Source organism: Epinephelus moara, chromosome 10 (assembly GCF_006386435.1).
Source record: "Epinephelus moara isolate mb chromosome 10, YSFRI_EMoa_1.0, whole genome shotgun sequence".
In the NCBI taxonomy this organism is placed as follows: Eukaryota; Metazoa; Chordata; class Actinopteri; order Perciformes; family Serranidae; genus Epinephelus; species Epinephelus moara.
Genome location: NC_065515.1, coordinates 24,198,041 through 24,217,804, shown reverse-complemented (window position 1 = coordinate 24,217,804; position 19,764 = coordinate 24,198,041). Strand labels below are relative to the sequence as shown.

The 19,764-nt window shown below is 41.3% G+C and overlaps 1 protein-coding gene across 2 annotated transcripts; it reads left to right on the top strand.

Moving 5' to 3' along the window:
* The first annotated feature begins 1,274 nt into the window (after positions 1-1,274).
* mier2 (mesoderm induction early response 1, family member 2) lies at positions 1,275-19,501 on the top strand. Of its 2 annotated transcripts, XM_050054710.1 has the most exons (13): positions 1,275-1,328; positions 2,413-2,581; positions 5,081-5,194; positions 5,328-5,439; positions 6,355-6,434; positions 6,867-6,936; positions 8,713-8,864; positions 9,055-9,136; positions 13,153-13,247; positions 13,381-13,511; positions 15,278-15,429; positions 16,082-16,179; positions 17,444-17,582. In XM_050054710.1, the coding sequence occupies exons 2-12, from the start codon at positions 2,555-2,557 to the stop codon at positions 16,135-16,137; spliced, it is 1,071 nt and encodes a 356-aa protein (XP_049910667.1). In that variant the 5' UTR covers positions 1,275-1,328; positions 2,413-2,554; the 3' UTR covers positions 16,138-16,179; positions 17,444-17,582. The 2 variants fall into 2 exon arrangements, with proteins under 2 accessions (XP_049910667.1, XP_049910666.1); XM_050054709.1 differs by lacking the exon at positions 16,082-16,179 and having other exon boundaries at positions 17,444-19,501.
* Positions 19,502-19,764: the final 263 nt, after the last annotated feature.

The following is a 19,764-nucleotide window of genomic DNA, read 5'->3' as shown; positions in this document are numbered from 1 at the left end:
AGCATATTCCCAGGTTAATGTCCAGTCCCTTTTACTAGCCTGCTGTGGCTACACGTTTTGACAAATAAATACCTGTCTCAATTTGACGCCTGGTCTGGTTACCAAGCAGTTCATTTCTTTTAAAGAAGTTCTTCCGATGTATAAAACCAGGTTGTTGGTTACCTCAAATGATGTGTCCACTCCTCGATTACCCTGTAAATTAGTCATATTCAGTCCATACAGGTCCTCAGATCAAAAGAAAAGAAAACAAAAGAAAGGTTTATTCATAAAAATTAATCCAAGTTGTGAATATTGAGACTACAAAGACTACAAAGAGACACAAAACCACAAAATCTGTGTGTCTTGCTCTTATGTAGGAGAGATGGTGGGGCCTTTTGCGTATCTGTGCTCAGGGGCCTAAAATCTGCTCAGTACAGTGGGTCACCTCTCACAAATGCTATCATTGATATCAGTGAAAGACTTTGGGTGTTTAGTGTGAAATCTCTAGAAAGAAATATCTGTCCATTTGTATTATTTGTGCCTTTGTGTTCTTTCTTTATTTACATGGCTTTTCACTTAAACAGGGTAACTGATATCAAAACTTCACTGTAACCATTATTATATAGACCTACTGTACATTGGCGAGATTATCTGAATTATTATCATATAATCCACACTGTTGTAGTTGAATATTGTCACGTGTGGTCAACATATACATTAACACTGCCTCTCCTATCTCTGCAGAGCTGTAAGCAGTCATTGGCTGAGGAGAGAGCCTTATGTCTTTATCTGCTTTGACCATGTCCTGTCCCCTCCCTCATTCACATATTCAGCAGGAGCCTATAGTAACTATATGACTTATGACCATGGCCATGTGTCAGGCTGAGAGATGACACTCATATTCAGAGGTGGTGAGGCTCCAATAATCACTGAAGCACTGAAATAAAATAAATAGGGGATATAAGTATCAGTGTTAAACCTGTAATTTTGCAGAGACTAAGATTTGTAGTCTTTAAAGGAGGGAATGACCATTTGCATAATTTAAACCAGAGTTGTAGCTTTACCTTCTTTTGAAGTTAGTTTTTAAAACACTGCACACAAGAGCACACGTTAAAAACCGAAACGAAAGTAGGAGGGAGATTTTTATGAACAAAAGGGACATTTTAAAATGCCAGCTGTCATATGAGACAAAAATAAGCTAATACGTTGGAAGTATTCGTTACAACTGTGAGTGAGCAGCAGCACAGTCGCTGTTGCTGAATCGTTGCGGCAATAAACAGTTGAGCTGTACAGAGCAGACCTACAACATCCGGGCAATACTCAGCTTGCGCAGAAACGGAATGGCGGAGGTAAGTGAGCGAAAACGAGGAATGTAACGACTCAAATGATACAAAAACCGGCCCGAATTTAACACTTGTGTCACTCCGTATTACACACAAGAGTGTGGACGGTTTCTCCGGCCGGTGAACGCCGGCTGAAAGAGGGCTACGGGGGCTTTTTAACCGGGAAGCGGAGGGAGAAATGGAGAACCTCTCCGGCGTATCGCCTCTCTCCGCGTTCTTAGCTTTAAAGAGCCATTCCCTCCGCCTTGATAGTAAATCCGTAGAAAACAATAGGGAGCCCGGCGGGGTCTAACACGGTGGTGCTGATCAGGTGCGCCCCGGCGACGGAGTGGACTGAGTGAAAAAGTTGGGAGAGATGTCACGACTTCGCGGCGGTAAACTCCGACAGTCTCTTTCGGAAATATTCACAACTAGTTATTTCCTTCTCGTGCTGCTCACTAAGCCGAGGAGAGGAAGAGACGTTCAGCACCAGTCACAGGAAAGCGCCCGTGGTCACACAGACAGCACCCGATGGGCTGGGAGAGGCACACTGGACTTTTGCAACTTATTTACTCAGGACTTGTGTCTGTAGGGGTTTAATGTAATTCAGTGACCAGGGTAGGGCTGCTTACATCCTCTCACACCCTGCTCTGGAGCAAGTTTTTCACTTCTGTATGAAACTCTTCTGTGGCCTCAACTTGCATGTCTTCATCAAAGACACATGTCCCACTTTGACTCGCTCTTTTAGCTCAAAGCCTGTACTGGAAACATGCTGACACAGGAAAATGTGATGTAAAAACTGTCAGCTGTTTTGATTTTAGGAGGTATATTCCATTACTGCAATCCCCAAAAACCAAATCTGTAGAGTTGTCTGATTATTCTGCATGAGATTAAGTTACAAGTGAATTGCAGACTCTTTAAATGCATCTTAGAAGTCTCATAAATTACAAAAACGTGGTTTAAATGTCAAGAGTCAGCTGATCTGTAATGGGATGAGCCAGGATCAGCCACTATGTGATCCCTCATGTTGTGCACGAATGTCATGGGCGCACAGAGGACTGCCATGTTACAGTGCATCCACATGATGTTGAATGTCCTTTTGTGTCTGCAGGTGGGTGACAAGCCCCTGAAGATAATAAGCGTGGAGGTTGTGGCCTAGTGGAGAGTGGACCAGGTACAGTGATGAAGGCCCTCAGCAGGAGAAGCAGAAACCCTAACTGGCCTTAGAGAAGTCGGAGGAGAACTTTCGCCCCATGAAGATGGCAGCGCAGTCCCACACTGTACGGTCAAGTTCAGCCATGTCCGCACATGTTAAAGTTAGTTGCTGTGTGAAAGCCACCATCTGTTTTACAGGATAATTTTCTGCATCACTTACACACCTACTGTCACAGTATTCTTATTCTGACTACTGAAAATGGTGACTGAACACACTGAAAAATGTAATTAATGAAGTTAATATTGACTGTTGTGTTTTTGAAGTTGCTTTTAAATTGAACTAAATTAGGTTTACAAGATATATAGATATAGATATAAAAGAAATAAGTCAGCCAGAGGTTTTCATGCAACTTTTTCTGTACTGAAGTTGCACCGGTGCCATTTACAGTACGTATTTCATAACCACCTGACAGTGCATCTATGCCATAACAGTTAAAAAGCTCTGTGTCAGAGCCCACAGTAAGATCTGACCCCTAAAAAAACACAACAACAACAAACAAAAGAGCTCCACACTTCACATAGCATCATATTTTTTTGTGTGTAATGTGAAAACAGCAGCAGCAGTTAAAGCTGGAGTAGGCAAGAATCTGGAAAAGGCAGAATTTGAAAATACACCCTCTTGCACCTCACCTCTTTGTCCTGATCCCCTTCCAAGTAGAAGGGAGACAGACCCTCTGTCAGCGGGTGAAGCGTCTTGATTTCGGCCAGCACAAGCCAACAGCATCGGTCAGCAGCAGCGCTGAGTCTAACCTGTGTAACGGCAGCAACAGAAAAATGCTGATCTGGCAGCAAGTTGGGGCGGTCTGGTCCCCCTGAGTTGGAGTTTGCATTGGCTGGCCATTGAATCAGGCTTTTACCGACAGGACATGCACCCGCATCTGCATTTATAGAACAACTAATGGGAACTCCCTCTTTTTAAAATGACCTGTGATTGTCCAGAGTCTTTTGTCACTGCCTAGATTTTCTAGTTCCTGTAAACACAGCCAAGAGTAGGTGTAAAAGTTTAGTTTTCTCCAAGTCCGCTTGAATTACAACATGCTCAAAGTTTGTTATGGGATTTTTTGCCCAGTGACACTAAAATGAAACTGCCTACCTCAGCTTTACCATTTAAGATTATAGATTTGTTTCTTACACCTTCCTATGGCCTTTGTCACAAAATGCAAAGTTAACCATCTTTTCCAATTTGGCAAACGTGGCTAAACAGAGTATTAATTAGTCATCTTCCTAAATTGCATGCATCAGAACAAACCTCCTCTGGAAACCATGCTTAGGAAATTATATTAAACACACAGCTCTTGATTTTCACATCTGCCTTAACAACCCAGATCTGACTGATAGGAAAAGAGCTGTTCTGGGTTTTACTCTGCAAAGATTTTGAGATAGCATTTTGGAAATGTTTTACCTGTTTGATTATGACTCTGCAAACTGAATGGGAGCTATGGAGATTTTTTGGCACAAGAGGAAAGATGCCCAGAGTGTCGATGAGATCATTGAACTGATGAGGCTTTAATCTCGGGAAATGAGATTCATGGGAATACACGTCCAAATTATTTCCTGTTACTTTAGAAATATAATAACAGAAAAAGTGGAAAACTAGATACGTTGTAGGCATAAACCAAATACGCTGATATGTACAAAAAATTGTATCACTACAGAAATACATAAGTCCTTTACATGAGTTCTTTACATCCTCCAGTGTGGATACACTACACAGAGTCGGCAGAGATGCAAAACCTTTTGGCCCACCAAATTCATCCATTGAAGGCTTTACCATCTAAATCAGGCTAACACGACATGATCTGCCATCAGCTCCGGTAGAAAGACTTCAAAAGACTGAACAATTAAGAGCAGATATAGAATCCATCTCAACTTAACACAGTAGAGTGACTTTAAAAAGTTACTTGCAATAACAAATGAAAAATTTGTCGTATATAACTTCCATGTGGCTGTTTTCAGCAGACGGATTACAGGCAAATAACTCTGCATTTCATATTCCTCTCAGCTATAGCTAAATTTAAGTTGCATATGAAGTTTTTTTTTAATTTAATGAATAATTTTTGGGCTTTTTTGCCTTCACTATAGTGCAGTTGGAGATTGACAGGAAAGTGGGAACAGAGAGGGGGGAATGACATGTAGTAAAGGGCTGCAGGTTGGAATCCAACCCAGGTCGCTGCAAAGTACTCAGCCTGTATAGAGCGCCCACTGTGCCAGATCAGCTAAAGGTCGCCCACATATGAAGTTTATGTTACTTTTATTCTAATATAGATTAACATAAGTGATGTTATTTTGGCTTAATGATTAATAATACCACTCAATAATACACTAAAGCAGTCAGGCTGGGAACCCTAAGGTTTATTTTCTCCTTGTTGCATTTAGTGTTGCTTGAAATATGACCAGTGTGTTTTGACTGCAGCTGAAGTCATAACTTAAAAACAAGTCTGTTTCACAGGACTCCCGGGATTGTGTGCTCCTGCTCTTGCAACAATTTTTCTTTCTCAGAAATATGTAATTAACCAAATCATCTCCCTCTACCTGCTGCTGTCTCTCTCTGTAACTCTCTGTAGGCCAGTGAGCTTCCTTTGGAGGAGCTGCTGGCTCTGTACGGCTACACAGTGTCAGATCCAGAGAAGGAGACCTGTCACATGGCTGCCAGCCTGCCAGGCATGACACTGGACAAAGTGAGATGCAATGCCAAGAATGCAGAGAATTAGAGAACAGTTAAATTCTAAAATATTATATACTAATATATTTATCAGTGTAATCTGTGTTCTTTAATGTGCAGCCCTATTATTCTTAATTTGTTTTGTCCAGGATCAGATAACTGAGGATCTCTTTCCTGGGGAGGAGGAAGAAGAATCATCAGCAGATGATCTCACCCCCTCAGTCACCTCAAACACCTCAGATCTGCTCCGCCGCCTCCAAGGTAAAGCACATAGACGTTTATTTACACACGACCATATGACTTTTTAGAGTCATATGGTAGAAAATGGAGGTTCAGCTTCATAAATTAACTTCCCATATGCACACTCACAGCCTTTTTCTGATGAAACTGTGGAGCTGCTCTGAAAGAAAGGATCGTCCCTACAGCCTTTGTTTTTGGTGGAATATTTTCTCATACTTTAATTTTAATTCAGTGCTTTGCTGAGACTGCACCATGTTACTTACAGCCAGGCGGTGCACTTCAATAACATGACATGTCAGAGTTTATAATGTCAGGAAATTACATGAAAGCTTCGATTTATTTATTTCTGTATAACGTAATATGGGTATGGCAGCATGCACTGCATGATGTGTCTCTTTCTGTATGACTGAATGATGTCAAAGACACTCAAACATTTATGAACTGAGGGAGTTTAAATATATTTACATGCCCCTGGTTGTGATCATATTGATGCTGAGTCCACAAAATATAATGAAAACCAAATATATGACAGGTACGCCGCTTTTGTCTCCGCTAGATTAACTGAGCACACAGTTTCTCTAAAGGTAAAATGGAGGAGGGGGGCTTTGTTCCTCTTTGCTTCCTTTCTGGTCACTGCTTTAACCTGAATTATATTCTTTATTGATTTATTGCACTTTTCATTTTTATTTTATTGTGTGTGTTTCACTTGAGATTGGGATTTGCTCATTGAATAATGGTTAATATTGAACAAAAGAATGAAACAAATCTGAACTTTGAAATGCTGTTTAAAAAAGTTATACTGATGGATTTGACTTTAAGGTAGTTCAGTATTAAATTAAAACACAAAGGCCTGATAAATGAGTTGAACATTTTAAAATGGATCATAACATCCACATGGATTTGCCTGACACTCCTGTCTGATGTTTTGTCTCTCAGGTGGAGACAAAGACACATTAGTTAGCTCATCCGATGAGGACTCTGACGATGCCTCTATTCCCTCCAATGAAGAGCACAAGGTAAGCCACTGAGGGCAATAACACACATCTCCTGACCACTTTAGACAGCACGTTACAAAGCAAATGACAAAAGATTATGTTTTATGAGTTACTTCCTCTCCAATGGTGTGTCTGTTTTACATTGACAGCCCCAATAGCTGTACACATCCTTTCTTTTTGCTATACTGCTACATAAACACATTTCTTCCTTTATCATTGAGTATAATTCATGTACTGTATGAATATCCAATATTAAATTCCCAAGACCACTCAGCTGGACAAACTGAACCCAGGACCATTAGCCAGTAGCCAGTAACATGTTGGCTTTGATTGTATTGTCAAGTTGGCAGATCTTCCCGAAGAACCCTACCACACAGTAGCATGTCAGCCTTTATGAGCATATATCACCCATTTCAGCGCTGTGACAGACTATGTGTTTGATTTCATTCTCAGGAGATCATGGTTGGCTCTAAGTACCAGGCAAAAATCCCTCCACTCAGTTCATATACCTACCAGGAGAGAGGTAAGCAACAGAAAAGACCTTGCGTTGCTGGAGTCAGGGCATGTGTCCACATGTTGTTTTTCTTTGGTAGAGAAGCAGTGGTGGGGTGCTGGGAAATGCATCATCCTAGGGCCTCATAAAAAAGCACTCCCGGTGCTTTTATTTAACGATGCACTATGTGAGGATGGGTGGGCAATATGGCCCTAAAGTACCACAATATGTCAGGGTATTTTTGCAATAACAGTATTATTGATGATATGACAAATTAGTCCAAAAAGTTTCTATGATTATTTCAAGAAAATAGAATTGCAGCAATATAAGTGATATAGTTTTATATGTTAAACTGTAACAGTTTGCCCCTTAAGTTTTTAGTAAAAACAAACAATAATTATCTCTTCTTTATACAGTATTTATAGTTCAACAAAATAAAATCAACCACAAACTACACATTTAAACAGCTCCCAAAAACAAAAAAAATATACCCTGGGATCTATATATATAAATCAACAGGTGATTCCCTTCTTGTTTTAGCAAAAACCTAAATGACTGAGTTGTTTTTTCCCACCTGGACCTTTATGCTCTGCCATTTCTCCTCTAATCATCACGCTGTAACCTGTGACAGGCTGTTATGACACCACAACTATCGCACATTCACACATATGTAGTTTTTCATCGAGCTGTGAACGTCACGTAGGTTTACATTATCAAAGGTTTATGACAAAATTACTTGATGACACCGACTCCTGTGTGCGCACGGCGCGAGAGAGAGAGAGGAGACTGTGCTGCTGCCAGATGAGCCGCTGACTGAGTTCCCTCTGAGTGGTAACTCACTAAAACAGTCTGAGAGGTTCGGAGCTGTTCATAAAACATTCAGGATGCCACAGTTTATTCCACACTACTGAATCTGCTCCTCTTTTTGGAACCACTGCGGAGTTGGTAATGATTTTGCTTTCAGCCATGCTTGTTGTTGCCGTGGGTAACAGTATGACATCAGTATGTCAACAATCCAAAATATCAGTATCACAGTATGAATTTTTCATATCATATTAGAAATTATACCAGTATTATCATGAGCGAGATGATTTGGCACACCCCTATATGTGAGGATTTTGTTTCTATGACAACAATATTTTGACATTAGATATTAGCTAGGTAGCTAACAGAGGGTTGACTACACAGTTAACTTAGAACACCAGCGGTGATAAAGCACACTCATCAGCGACATTTGGTGTCCAGCGAAACTGCTCCCATAAATTTGATTTTCTGTCTCTGTGTGATCATTTCTGACTCACAGCTTTGGTCAGACAGTAGCTAAAGGAGTGGCAGGGACAACACCAGCGCCTTTTGAAAAGTTCGGAGATTTTCAATTAGAGGTGCTCAGAACGACCTCACAAGAAAGCTGGAGCATGCTAAAAAAAAACGCTAGACGCAGCAATTTTTCCCTAGGCGGCTGCATATGCTCTCTCCTCGTTGGAAACTATTAAAAAAAGACGCTGGGGCTCAAAAGAAAGTGCTTTGTGGACTGCCATTTTATAAAGATTAAGTCTAACACGTTGTATGACATAATGATTAAAGCACCTCTGTGTAGAATTTGACAAAAAAATCTGATGTTGGCAGCTCCCACTGGAGCTATCAAAGCAGACACTGCCAAACACATCTAAATGCAACTTCACCGTCTCCTTTTCTGTCTCTTAATCAGTTGTCTCTTCCTCCTCCCCTTTCCAACCTCTCATCTTGTTGCTCTGCTGCTTCCACTGCATTTCCCCTCTTTCTGTACCTCTTTCCTTGATCCTCTAGCCTGCATCAATGAGGACCAGCTGCTGTGGAGGCCAGGTGTTCTGCCTGTGCAGGAAGTAGAAGAGTTCTTGCTGAATGCACAGAGAACCTACGGTCAGGAGGGGGCGGCATACACTCAAACACACGGGGACACTGTCCGAGACAACCAACAGGTAGAGGAACTTTAAATTACATTCCCAGAAGACACTGTTAATTATGTTAAGTGTGTATGTAAGTGTGTGTCTGTGCTCTCAACTGTAGGTACATGTCTTTACTGCCCACTTACACTACTGAAGGACCATTAAGAAATGCACTAAGCATTCTGACCCATTTCACTTATCCTCCTTTTCTCTTGACCCTCAGGCACTGTATGAACTAGTGAAATGCAACTTTAATGCAGAAGAGGCACTGAGACGATTGCGCTTCAATGTGAAAGTGTTCAGTGGTAAGAACTGTCATCATACCTGCTATTAAACTTATTTATCTTCCACTTAAAATCATGACAAACATAATAACTGATAAAATATCTCTCAAAGTGTAAAATAGTTTAATGTTATCTGATTAAATTTGCCAGTGTTTATAGTGTCAGTATATTTCTTAACATTACTTAGTTACATTTCACAGCTGTAGCACAAATGAAATCCCTGCTTGCCTCCCTGAACAAGGATAAACTGTAACTCAGTGATTCCCATAGCGGGGAGGTGTGCCTCCTCTGGGATCACTGGCACTGAAGAGAGACCATAGCGTACTGTGTTTCCAAATATTAGCATCAGCCAAAATATTTGAGATGCAGTTGGGAGACTTGACATCCAGAGCACAAGCCCTTGTATTTCTTCAGAGAAAAAATTTAGCCTGAGGCCACAGGGGGTCTTAAAGGGATACTTTGCCGATTTTCAAACAGCTTTGTATCATAACTGTGGATGTTACGCGTAAATGAACTGTGGTAAATTTCCCTCCATCTTACTGACACCCAGATCTCCCTGCTCCTTTCCCAGCTCAAATCTGCTGGATGATGCAAAATGTGTCATCAAGCAGATTTTCGCTGGCTCTAGGGCTGTTGCTCAAACTACAGACTGTCCTTTTGCATGTTTGCATGCCCGCCACCACAGACACAAAGAGTATAAAAGCGGATTGAGAGAGAGACCCGCCCCTTTCTCTCAAACTCACATCAAACTGTAAAACTAGGCATTCATTCATTCATAATCTGTAACCGCTTATCCTGTTAGAGGTCGCGGGGGGGCTGGAGCCTATCCCAGCTGACATTGGTGAGAGGCGGGGTACACTCCGGACAGGTCACCAGACTGTCACAGGGCTGACACAAAGAGACAGACAACCATTCACACTCACATTCACACCCATGGGCACTTTAGTCACCAGTTAATGTAACCTGCATGTTTTTGGACTGTGGGAGGAAGCTGGAGTACCCCGAGAAAACCCACACTAATGCTCTTGCTGAGAGGTGACAATGCTAACCACTGCATCACCGTGCCGCCTTAAAACCAGGCAGTGGTAATCAATGATATATATATATATGTATATATATATATATATATATATATATATATATATATATATATATATATATATATATATATGTATATGTATATATATATGTATGTATATATCAATATCAATTATAAACCAAGATTCTGGTACTGTACTGCCTATTACTCATCTAAAATGTCTTTAGAAACATATTTTAGTGCACAGTTTGGCTGTAGTAGTAGAATTTGTGAACAAGAAGTGGGCGCCATACTGTTTCCTGTTTTGTAAAAATGCAGTCTGAAAATACTGAGATCAAATTGTAAACTAAGCAGTGTTGATGAAATATGAAACAAGATTATGTTACTGTGTTGTCTATTTCTAGTCTAAAATGTTTTCAAAAACAAATTTTAACTCACTGTTTAACTGTAATTTGAGATTGTTTGTTACCGGTTGGCAGCCATATTGTTTCCTGTGGAAAACCCACCAGTGGGAGCATTTATTGGTCCGCTGCAGCGCAGTGCATTCTCGTAGTAGGTTTTCTGTCTCTTGAGCAAAAGCAAATGCCACAGCCCTCTCTTTCTTTGGTCATGTAGCACTAATTTTAAAAGTATTTGCGTCTTTCTACTGCATAGACAACCCAGATCTATGAAAAGACCATCTTTCCAGCAGTTAAATACTTCCTTAGCACCCTTAGTTGTATTATTTGCACTGTCTGTTGAAGCTTAATGGATCTTTAGAAAACTCACAAAATGATTTTCTGAGATTCATGTGACTATGGCTTAGCTGTTGTTTCCGAACCATGGACAGGGCTGTTTGACGTGTGTAGGTTTGGCGCTGTCCGTAGTACTGAAATGGAGCAGAAAAGATCGATAGACAGAAAGACAGACAGAACATGTCACTTAGTTCGTTTGATCACACAGAGAATGGTACATAAATTAAAAATATATTGAGTGCTCTGCCCCCTCACAGTTTTTAACAGCCCCCTCAGTCACCTCATCTCGGCCCCTGGCCTGGATAAACTACAAAACTGTCGTTCCCACAAAGAGAGCCTACCAAGTCTTATGGGGTATAAAGCAACGTGCGACAAAAGCCGAGTCAGTCCTTACTCCAGCTGTTGATGTGGTTTAAAACCGAAAGCTATCCCTCAGTCAAAAAGCAGCATTGCATATACTATGGGTTAAGGTGTATTATGGGTTGTATTATGGGTTTTTTATGCAAAAATAATAAGGAGCAACTTGTCAGCAAAAATCAGAAACAGATGAATGGATAAACGGATAAAGTAACTGACAGGAGCAAAGACCTGTTTTTTGATACCTGTGTCAGATTTGTTGATGCAGATGTTGTGAAGGAGGATTACTGTGGGTTTTAATCTCACACCTTTGAAAGAATCTGATCTGAAACTGCAGTCAGGGGACACACTGTATTATATAAAGAGTGACACCAGCTGAGTCCGGAGTTGAGCTATGTAATGACAAAGTGTAGGATGAGATTATATTACCCCAAGAAGGCCTAGGGGCCAATAGGGTTAAACTGGTAAAAACACTGAATAAATCAGTTTCACATTACATGTCAGTGTTTCTCTGATGCTGTTTAGCTCGTCAGAGACCAGCCGCTAACCCAGCACCAGCTAATGCGTGCTCACCTTTTTTCTCCAGTGACTTAACATCCAGACATTCAGGAGGTTTTTACCAGGAGCAAAATTATCCACAGAGGTCTCTTCCTCTCCAAAACAAACAGACCTGGACGATATTAAACCACTAAAGACACTGAATAAAGCAGTTATGTTGAACATCAGTGTTTTTCCGATGCTGCTTGTCGCGGAGGGGCTGCTAACTACGTTGGCCAGTGTTTGGTTTGTCCATTCTGGGCCACTGTAGAAAGATGACAATGTAACATGGTAATCTCCTCGAACAAGGACCCGCTCCCTATGTAGATATAAACAGTAGGGCTGTCAACGAATATTCTAAATTTGAATTTAAATTCGAATTTGAAAAAAAAATGGACCTTCGAATGTGAAAATTGATATTCGATTGTGGAGAAAAAAAAAAAAACACCACCGCAGCTGTCCTCTTTGCGAGTGGGCGTTGGCAACAGACGCGCATTTCTCCAGCCTGGTCGACAAGCGGTTCTGCTCCCAGCTGTTGTCTCCGTCACCCGGCTTGACACATTCGCTCGCGGCTCGCGCAGAAAATAGACCAGACACCGAAACGATCGCTGCACGGTCCAGTGCTTCGAGGCTATTCGCAGCGCTTCCGTGGGCGGTGTGGCCACGGGTCAGAGAGGGGGGGCGAGCGAGAGGTCCGCGGTCGTTTATAACGTAATGTTATAGATAATTGTTTTATGTGTTTTAATGTGTAGGTATGTAAATGTTTTCAAAGACGTTAATGTTGAAATAAAAATTCCTACAAGTAGTTATGTTTCCTTGTATTAATACATATACAAGTATGTTTCCTTGTATTAGTTTGCCCTCTTGTGGACATAATGCGAAAAAAAAAAAATTCAAATGGTTCGAACCTATGAGTTATTTTTAGAAGGAATATTCGTCATTTTTGAGCAATTTTGACAGCCCTAATAAACAGCTCATTCTAAGTTAACAAAACACAACAATTCTTATTTTCAAGTGATTACACATTAAAGAAAATTGTATTATTGTATTATATTCCATTCCTGCCAACAAACCCCCCTAAGTCCCACACACTGGATCTTTAAGTCTAAGATTTTTGCTGTAGTATGGATAGGGGTGAAAGAAACTGCTCCCTGCTGCCACATTACATCCAGTTTTTCCTGCAGCTGGCTCAATCAGTCAAAACCAGGCACTGAATGGCAACTGAAAGCCCTACTTTGTGATAATCTACAGTATAAAGGTGTTATTGCATTGCATTCATTTAAAAAAATGTAAAATGAAAGCTTACTATGAAAAACCTGTGCTGTGCTATCTATGAAATAAAATCCTCCTGGTGCTTCCCCTCTCTTTAGAAGAGCTTTGTGCCTGGAGTGAGGAGGAGTGCAGGAGCTTCGAGCACGGCTATCGGGTTTACGGGAAAAACTTCCACCTCATTCAGGCTAATAAGGTGAGTGCTCAGCTGAATCTCTCCTGAGGTTTGATGTTCTAATCTGAGTGATGATCTACCTGCTGTACTCTTTTGAATATTTGATGGGATGTTTTTTTGTCACTCAAAACAAAAGTGTTTTTTACCCCCTCAGGTACGAACGCGCTCCGTCGGGGAGTGTGTGGAGTATTACTACATGTGGAAAAAGTCCGACCGCCATGAGTACTTTACCCAGCAGGCCACCAGGCTGAGCCGCAAGAAGTACAGTCTACAGTCAGGGAGCATGTGAGTATTACTGAAACACTAATGGCAAGACTTATAGTCTAGTCAAGATAACAATGACGTAACAACAGTCAGTGGAAACATAAATCATCAACCCACTGAGGGCTGGATTCAAAATCACATTGAATCACTGCAAGTGACTCAGTAGTGTGTACGGCCCTCACATGCCTGTATGCGCTCCCGGCAGCATCTGGGCATGCTCCTGATGAGTCGGCGGATAGTGTCCTGGGGCATTTCTTCCCAGACCTGGATCAGGGCATGAGTGAGCTCCTGGACAGTCTGTGGGGGTACTTGACCGTGTCGGGTGTCCCATAGGTGCTCAGTTGTACTTAGGTAGGAATGAGAGGGCCAATCAATGGCGTCAGTGCCTTCATCATCCAGGAAATGCCTACACACTCTGGCCACATGAGGCCGGCCATTGTCTTGCACCAGGAGAAACCCAGGGCCCACTGCACCAGAGTAAGGTCTGACAATTACTCTTTAAGGTTCTATCCCAGTACCTATAACAGCAGTCAGGGTACCGTTGGCTATGACATGAAGGTCTGTGCCATGCTCCAAGGATATGCCACCCCAGACCCACTACCAAACCTGTCATACCAGATGATGTTACAGGCAGCATAACGTTCACCACGGCATCTCCAGACTCTTCACATGTGCTCAGTGTGAACCTGCTCTCATCTGTGAAGAGAACAGGGCGCAAGTGGTGGACCTGCTAACTCTAGTGTCCTCTGGTGAATGCCAGTTGAGCTGCATGGTGCTGGGCTGTGAGCACAGGTCCCACTAGAGGACGTCAGGCCCTCATGCCACCCTCATGGAGTCTGTTTCTGACAGTTTGGTCAGAAACATGCACACCAGTAGCCTGCTGGAGCTCATATTGTAGGGCTCTGGCTGTGCTCCTCCTGCTCCTCCTCGCACAAAGGAGCAGATACTGGTCCCGCTGCTGGGTTGATGCCCTTGTGTAGCAGGCGATCTCCTGATTACTGCGACCATTAAGTGTTCCCTTAATTTTTTTGAGCAGTCTAGTATACACTGAACAAAAATTTAAACACTTTTCTTTTTGCACCCATTTTTTTACAGGTTTACATTAAAGAGCCAAGACTTTTTTTACACACTCAATAGATATTCCTCTAAAACTTTAAAATTCATGGTGGATGGTCACAATAAAAGGCCACACTAAAATAGACATACATGATTTGTGAACAGGCTTGTGAGTTCACTCTAATATCTGCAATTCAGTATGCTAAAATCCTAAAATATAAGATCATGGAAAGGAATTGGATGAACTTAAAGGCTGCAAGCCATCTTAAACATATTAAAGATGAGTTTATATTTTCAGTTTTATGTCTCAGAATATGCTTGTATTCTATTTGCCCCTGTAGTGAGGATTTCCTGCATGTTCTCATCTGAACTTCCCATTAAATCCATCTTATTCCAAGAACCTCTCTCAGTAACACCAGAGCATTTTTTAAGCTGTTTATTTATTAATCCCCATTAGTTGTTGCAGTAATCCACTGGGCATCTTATTGTTGAAATATACCCATTGCATTACTTTACGCTAAACCATTACTGCATTAGCCAACTTGTTTTTGTGACCTATCCTGTTGAAGTAATGCCTCTTAACTGGAACCGATACACCACCTCCGCTGGTGACCTCACCCAAATTACAAAATAACGTGAAACGACTGTTTACCAAAAGTACCCCTTATGAATATTAATTATTCTAAGTTTTTTGGAAACTACGCTAACAGTGGTTGTGTTGTGTGATGCAGGGAGGATGGAGACCAGGAGGGGGAGGTTGCAGAGCTGGGAAGGGAAGAGAGAAGCAATAATTCCTCAGGCTTGTTGTCTAACAGCTCCATGGGCACTGGACAGCTGCAGTCCCCATTACCTCCCCAGTCGAGCCTGGACCTGGACAAACAAGGTAAACAAGCACCTGGTGTGGTGGCTCACATTCTGGAAAGTGTTGCCACAGAAAAGTGAACTTGCTCTTTTATAGAAGACCAACAGAACTAATGGTGAAGCAATTGTCACAGCCATAATACCCTGAAATATTACTCCCATTATCTCATGTTTACAGCAAGCTTGGAAAATAAGCATATGTACAGTAAGAGCTCAGACAGTTTCCACTCGTTTAATCACAGATTCATTTGAAGTGGGAGCCTGGCACAGAGCACTAAGCTCTACAGTGTGGTGTATACACAGTTTGCCTTCAGTTTGGTTTATAATAATGCTGAGGTTAGAAAGACCATAAACATATATCATATACATACCATGTCAGACACATGTTCCAAATCCCATTATTTTCTGCTATCCATCATGTGTTACATGCAGCTCTATGGATTTCATTTATGTCTGTTGAATGTCTTGTTTTGATTACACGGTTTGCCGTTTATTTTGACATCACATATTCATTATCTTATGTTATGCATCATTTTCACGTCTCATCTCCTTTTGTTTTCCCCGCTGTTTTCTTGCTCCTTGTGTGTCTTGTGTTGTTGTGTTTGTGGGCGCACGTGTGCATGTCTGTGTCTGTATGTATGTCTGCATGCACACCCGTTGACATGGCGCTCCAGAGGAGGAGGGCCGTCCCCGCCGCAGACGAACTCCCCGCTTTCTCTTAAAGCCATGAACTCGGTCCAGACAGGCCACAGAAAGCAGGCTGGGCCTGCAGGTAAACAAGCCGAGAGGAGAGAATTACAGAGAGAGAATATGGATAAAGTGGTGATCGGGAACAGATCTCATTAACTTTTCTGTGGTAGATGATCAAACTGTAATTAGAGCCTAAAGGTAAAGGGCTGTTGTATGGAGGGGTGCAGGAATGAGTCAGCGTTTTAGCATTCCCGGTTCTCTCATCTTGTCAGGGGGTTTTTTGAATTGGGTTTTGGTCAGATGTCTGTGGTTAACAAAAGCTTGAGAGACTTATGATTCATGTTTTGTTCTACAACATAAAATACGTCAGTAAATGCCCCACTTGTGAACTTTGAAATTGAAATGATTTGAAATACACAAAAATAGTCCTAAAATAACTGGCTTGATAAAGATAAATTACAAGAACAACCATCAATTCACTTAAGTGGAATCCTAAAGCACAAAAGCCCTTCATAAAGAGGGGGAGGGGCGGTGCGATGCGTCTGCTTATATGCTATCAATCATAAATAATTTGCCACAGAGCTTATTTTCTACAAAAATCCAAAATAAAATGGAAAAATCCAATCGACTTTTTGACGAGGGAACCAGTGTGAAGCTAACATCCATATCGACTGACAAAAAACATCATCCCTGTGGCACTCTATACGGCCCCAAAGCCTCCTCAGTCTATTCAGTAGATGCCACTAATCATCTAACAGATAATGTCAGACATATTGAGTTATTTCAGAATAAATTCAAACTTTGCCCTCTTGACTTTTGTATGTATTCAAAATTCAGTCAAGTAAAAAAATCACTTGCACTTACTTAGCAAGTTTACAGTTTGTTCTAAAGACTGCGGTGCATTTTGACAGCTTACACACAAACACAATACAACGTGTAAAGACTTTAAAATGCAAGTCAACAAAACAAAATAAAATGATCATGCATATGGCTCTCATGCTGAATGATTAAACAGGTCAATTATTCAAATAAATGGGGCAAGAGAGGGAAACTCATAAGGCCTTATGCAAATTAAAAATGATATGGGTTAATTTAAGAGCCACTTTAATACCTGCTTCTGTCAATTACTTACAGAGCTAAAGAGAAACTCACTGACGCCATAATCTGCAGTTTAAATCAGTCAGTCCTATTGAATTTTAATCTCAGTACCATAAAGTGTAATAAATATCTTTTGAAGTCGCTGTATGAATGAATTTAAAACATACAGTATGTGAGCATTGATGGAATAAGTAAAGCAAGTTCAGACATTTTGTTTATCTGTCATCCTTTGAACTGCATCTGTCCAGATGGTGAGCTGGTGATGGGGCTGTCAGACCTGTGCGGTGACGGATGTCCTCAGCAGCTGTTTGGCTGTCCCTTCTCTCTCCCGCCCATGGACGACCTGCGGGATGCTGGCTCAGGCAGTTGTTGTCCCTCAGCTCTAGTCCAGCTCCAGTCCCAGCCCTCCCCTCAGAGCTCCCAGTGGGCCAGCGGGAGCCCTCCGTCCTGCCATGATGACCATCGCCTCCAAGGCTCCTGTTTTTACCAGCTCCACATGTGTGGTGGACCTTTTGTCACCGAGGGCCCTGACTGTGATGCGGCAGGCGGCGGGACTGGCTCCCCCCACGGGCTGCAGGTGGAATTCAGCCTGCCGTCTGCCTCGCCTCCCTCGTCCTCTGTCCTCCCATCACACTTCCAAACTTTTGGCAGCCTGCTGCACCCCTCTCCCGTCCAGCATCCCCGCTCTCTCACACAGTGAAGGGACAAGGGGAAATCAAAACTGAGTGGTACTCTTCACGGTTTGGCCTGTGTCGAGGTCTTTGATCGGTGTTGGTATTTACACCGGCTCGATGAAACCAGGAAATAAAGTGCATTTACTTAACTTTGTGAAAAAATGGACCTACTGCCTGTGTTGGTCGGTTACTCGTCTGTCTGAACCCCTTTTTATATTGAGACACTTGATCCTGACATGCCCATTGTGGAATGACGAGTGTTAATCACGACTTTCAGGTGTTGATTATGTGTTTATTAACATTTTATTACCACAACCTGCACCAGGACTGTGATTGGCTATGATTAATACATACTTGTGAAAGCACAGTGCAGGTGACGGAAGCTGCAACGACCCTGCAAACAAACCAGAAGCAAGTGTCTAGTCCTTTTCTTTTTAAAAAACAGATCAATGATTGACAATGTTAACCACTGTTTCTTTGTTTTCTTATTTATCAGGATGGAAAAGTTTAACCGCAGTGAGAGCCAGCAGTAACATGATTTTTAGGTATGTTCTGCATATTGTTAGAACTTTTGCTGCTGCAGCCGTTTCAGATCTGTTTCTGGTGAGTGCCAGGGTGACATGGTCGCTGGAAGTCTGACCACAGAGTAAAATCTGCCCCTTCAATCTTAGATTATTTTATGTAAACATTCATTCTCAATTAAGTCTGTAATTGGCGCTCCCTTTTTGGCTCCTCGTGTCAGTTTTGTTTGCACTTCCAGCCTCCTCCTGTCTGAAAACATTTGGCTGAAGAGTCAATCTCACTCAAGAATTTTGTTTAAATATCAAGAGCTGAAATTAAATGACATTTTCTGAGGTTGAGATTTGGACATGTTTGGAGAAAAAGGAGCTCAATTCTTTTTTGCAGGTTTTACTTTTTGTTTTGCTTTTGTGGAAATTTTCATCCTTGTTCTTTTTTTGAAGATTTACATAGAGATTTATAAAGGTGCAGTGCTTTGTCATCATTTCTGATCACCGTTTCTATCATGTTGAATATTTATTACCATCAAGAGCCTGTTTGACCTGCAGAATAGGTAAAAAAAAATAAAATTTGTATATGTAAAATGTACACGCGGACGTTGGTAAGTCACTGAATGCATCACACTTTCTCAGGTTCTGCAACTTTGATGATTTACGAGACCATTAATCAGTGAGAGTCAGTCACTGTCACTGAACAGGTGTGATACAAACAGATCAGACAGGACTGTAAAAAAAGTAAAGACACATCTTGCTGCTGTAACAGTAAAACACTTGTAATGACGGATGTTGGGGTCCAAAGATCATCCTAGTATGGTATTTAACAGCTCTGGCATCTTTTGCTTGCCTTTTAAATCCAAGGAACATCCCGTCTGAACAAGTGTGAACACAGAGGGGTTCCAAGGCAAGAGAATGAAGGTGCTGAGTCACTGCCTTTTATTAATTCTTTACTTGTATTTTATAGCAGTTTATATATTGCTTCTGTTAAATTTGTTTATAATTATATTTTGAGAAAAAACAACAACAAAAAAGAGTTAAATATTAAAATGAATTACCATTGTATTCATTATTTTACGAAAATGATCTAATACCTGCACTTTTTTTTTAATGCGATCAGCAATGTCATATAAACAGGGAGACTATTGTGAGTAATTATATGTTTTAAAGTTTCTTTACAAATAAGTTGTACATTTTTTGCAATTAATCTAAAGGTAAAACTGTGGATCCAGAAAAGATGTCTGTGCCTTAGTTGGCCAGTAGTAATACCAAAATACTGACCTGAAAAATTATAATTTTCTCACCAAAAAAAAGGCATTGATGTTGGCAAAGGACACCATTATTGACCTAATATTCTACCATGATGTCAGACACACACATCTC

Bases quoted from the DNA above. Each gene is read 5' to 3' on its own strand.
- mier2 (XM_050054709.1), top strand. From the start codon at position 2,555: ATGAAGATGGCAGCGCAGTCCCACACT. The intron at 2,582-5,080 runs GTACGGTCAAGT...AACTCTCTGTAG, and splicing joins TGGCAGCGCAGTCCCACACT to GCCAGTGAGCTTCCTTTGGA. The intron at 5,195-5,327 runs GTGAGATGCAAT...TGTTTTGTCCAG, and splicing joins CAGGCATGACACTGGACAAA to GATCAGATAACTGAGGATCT.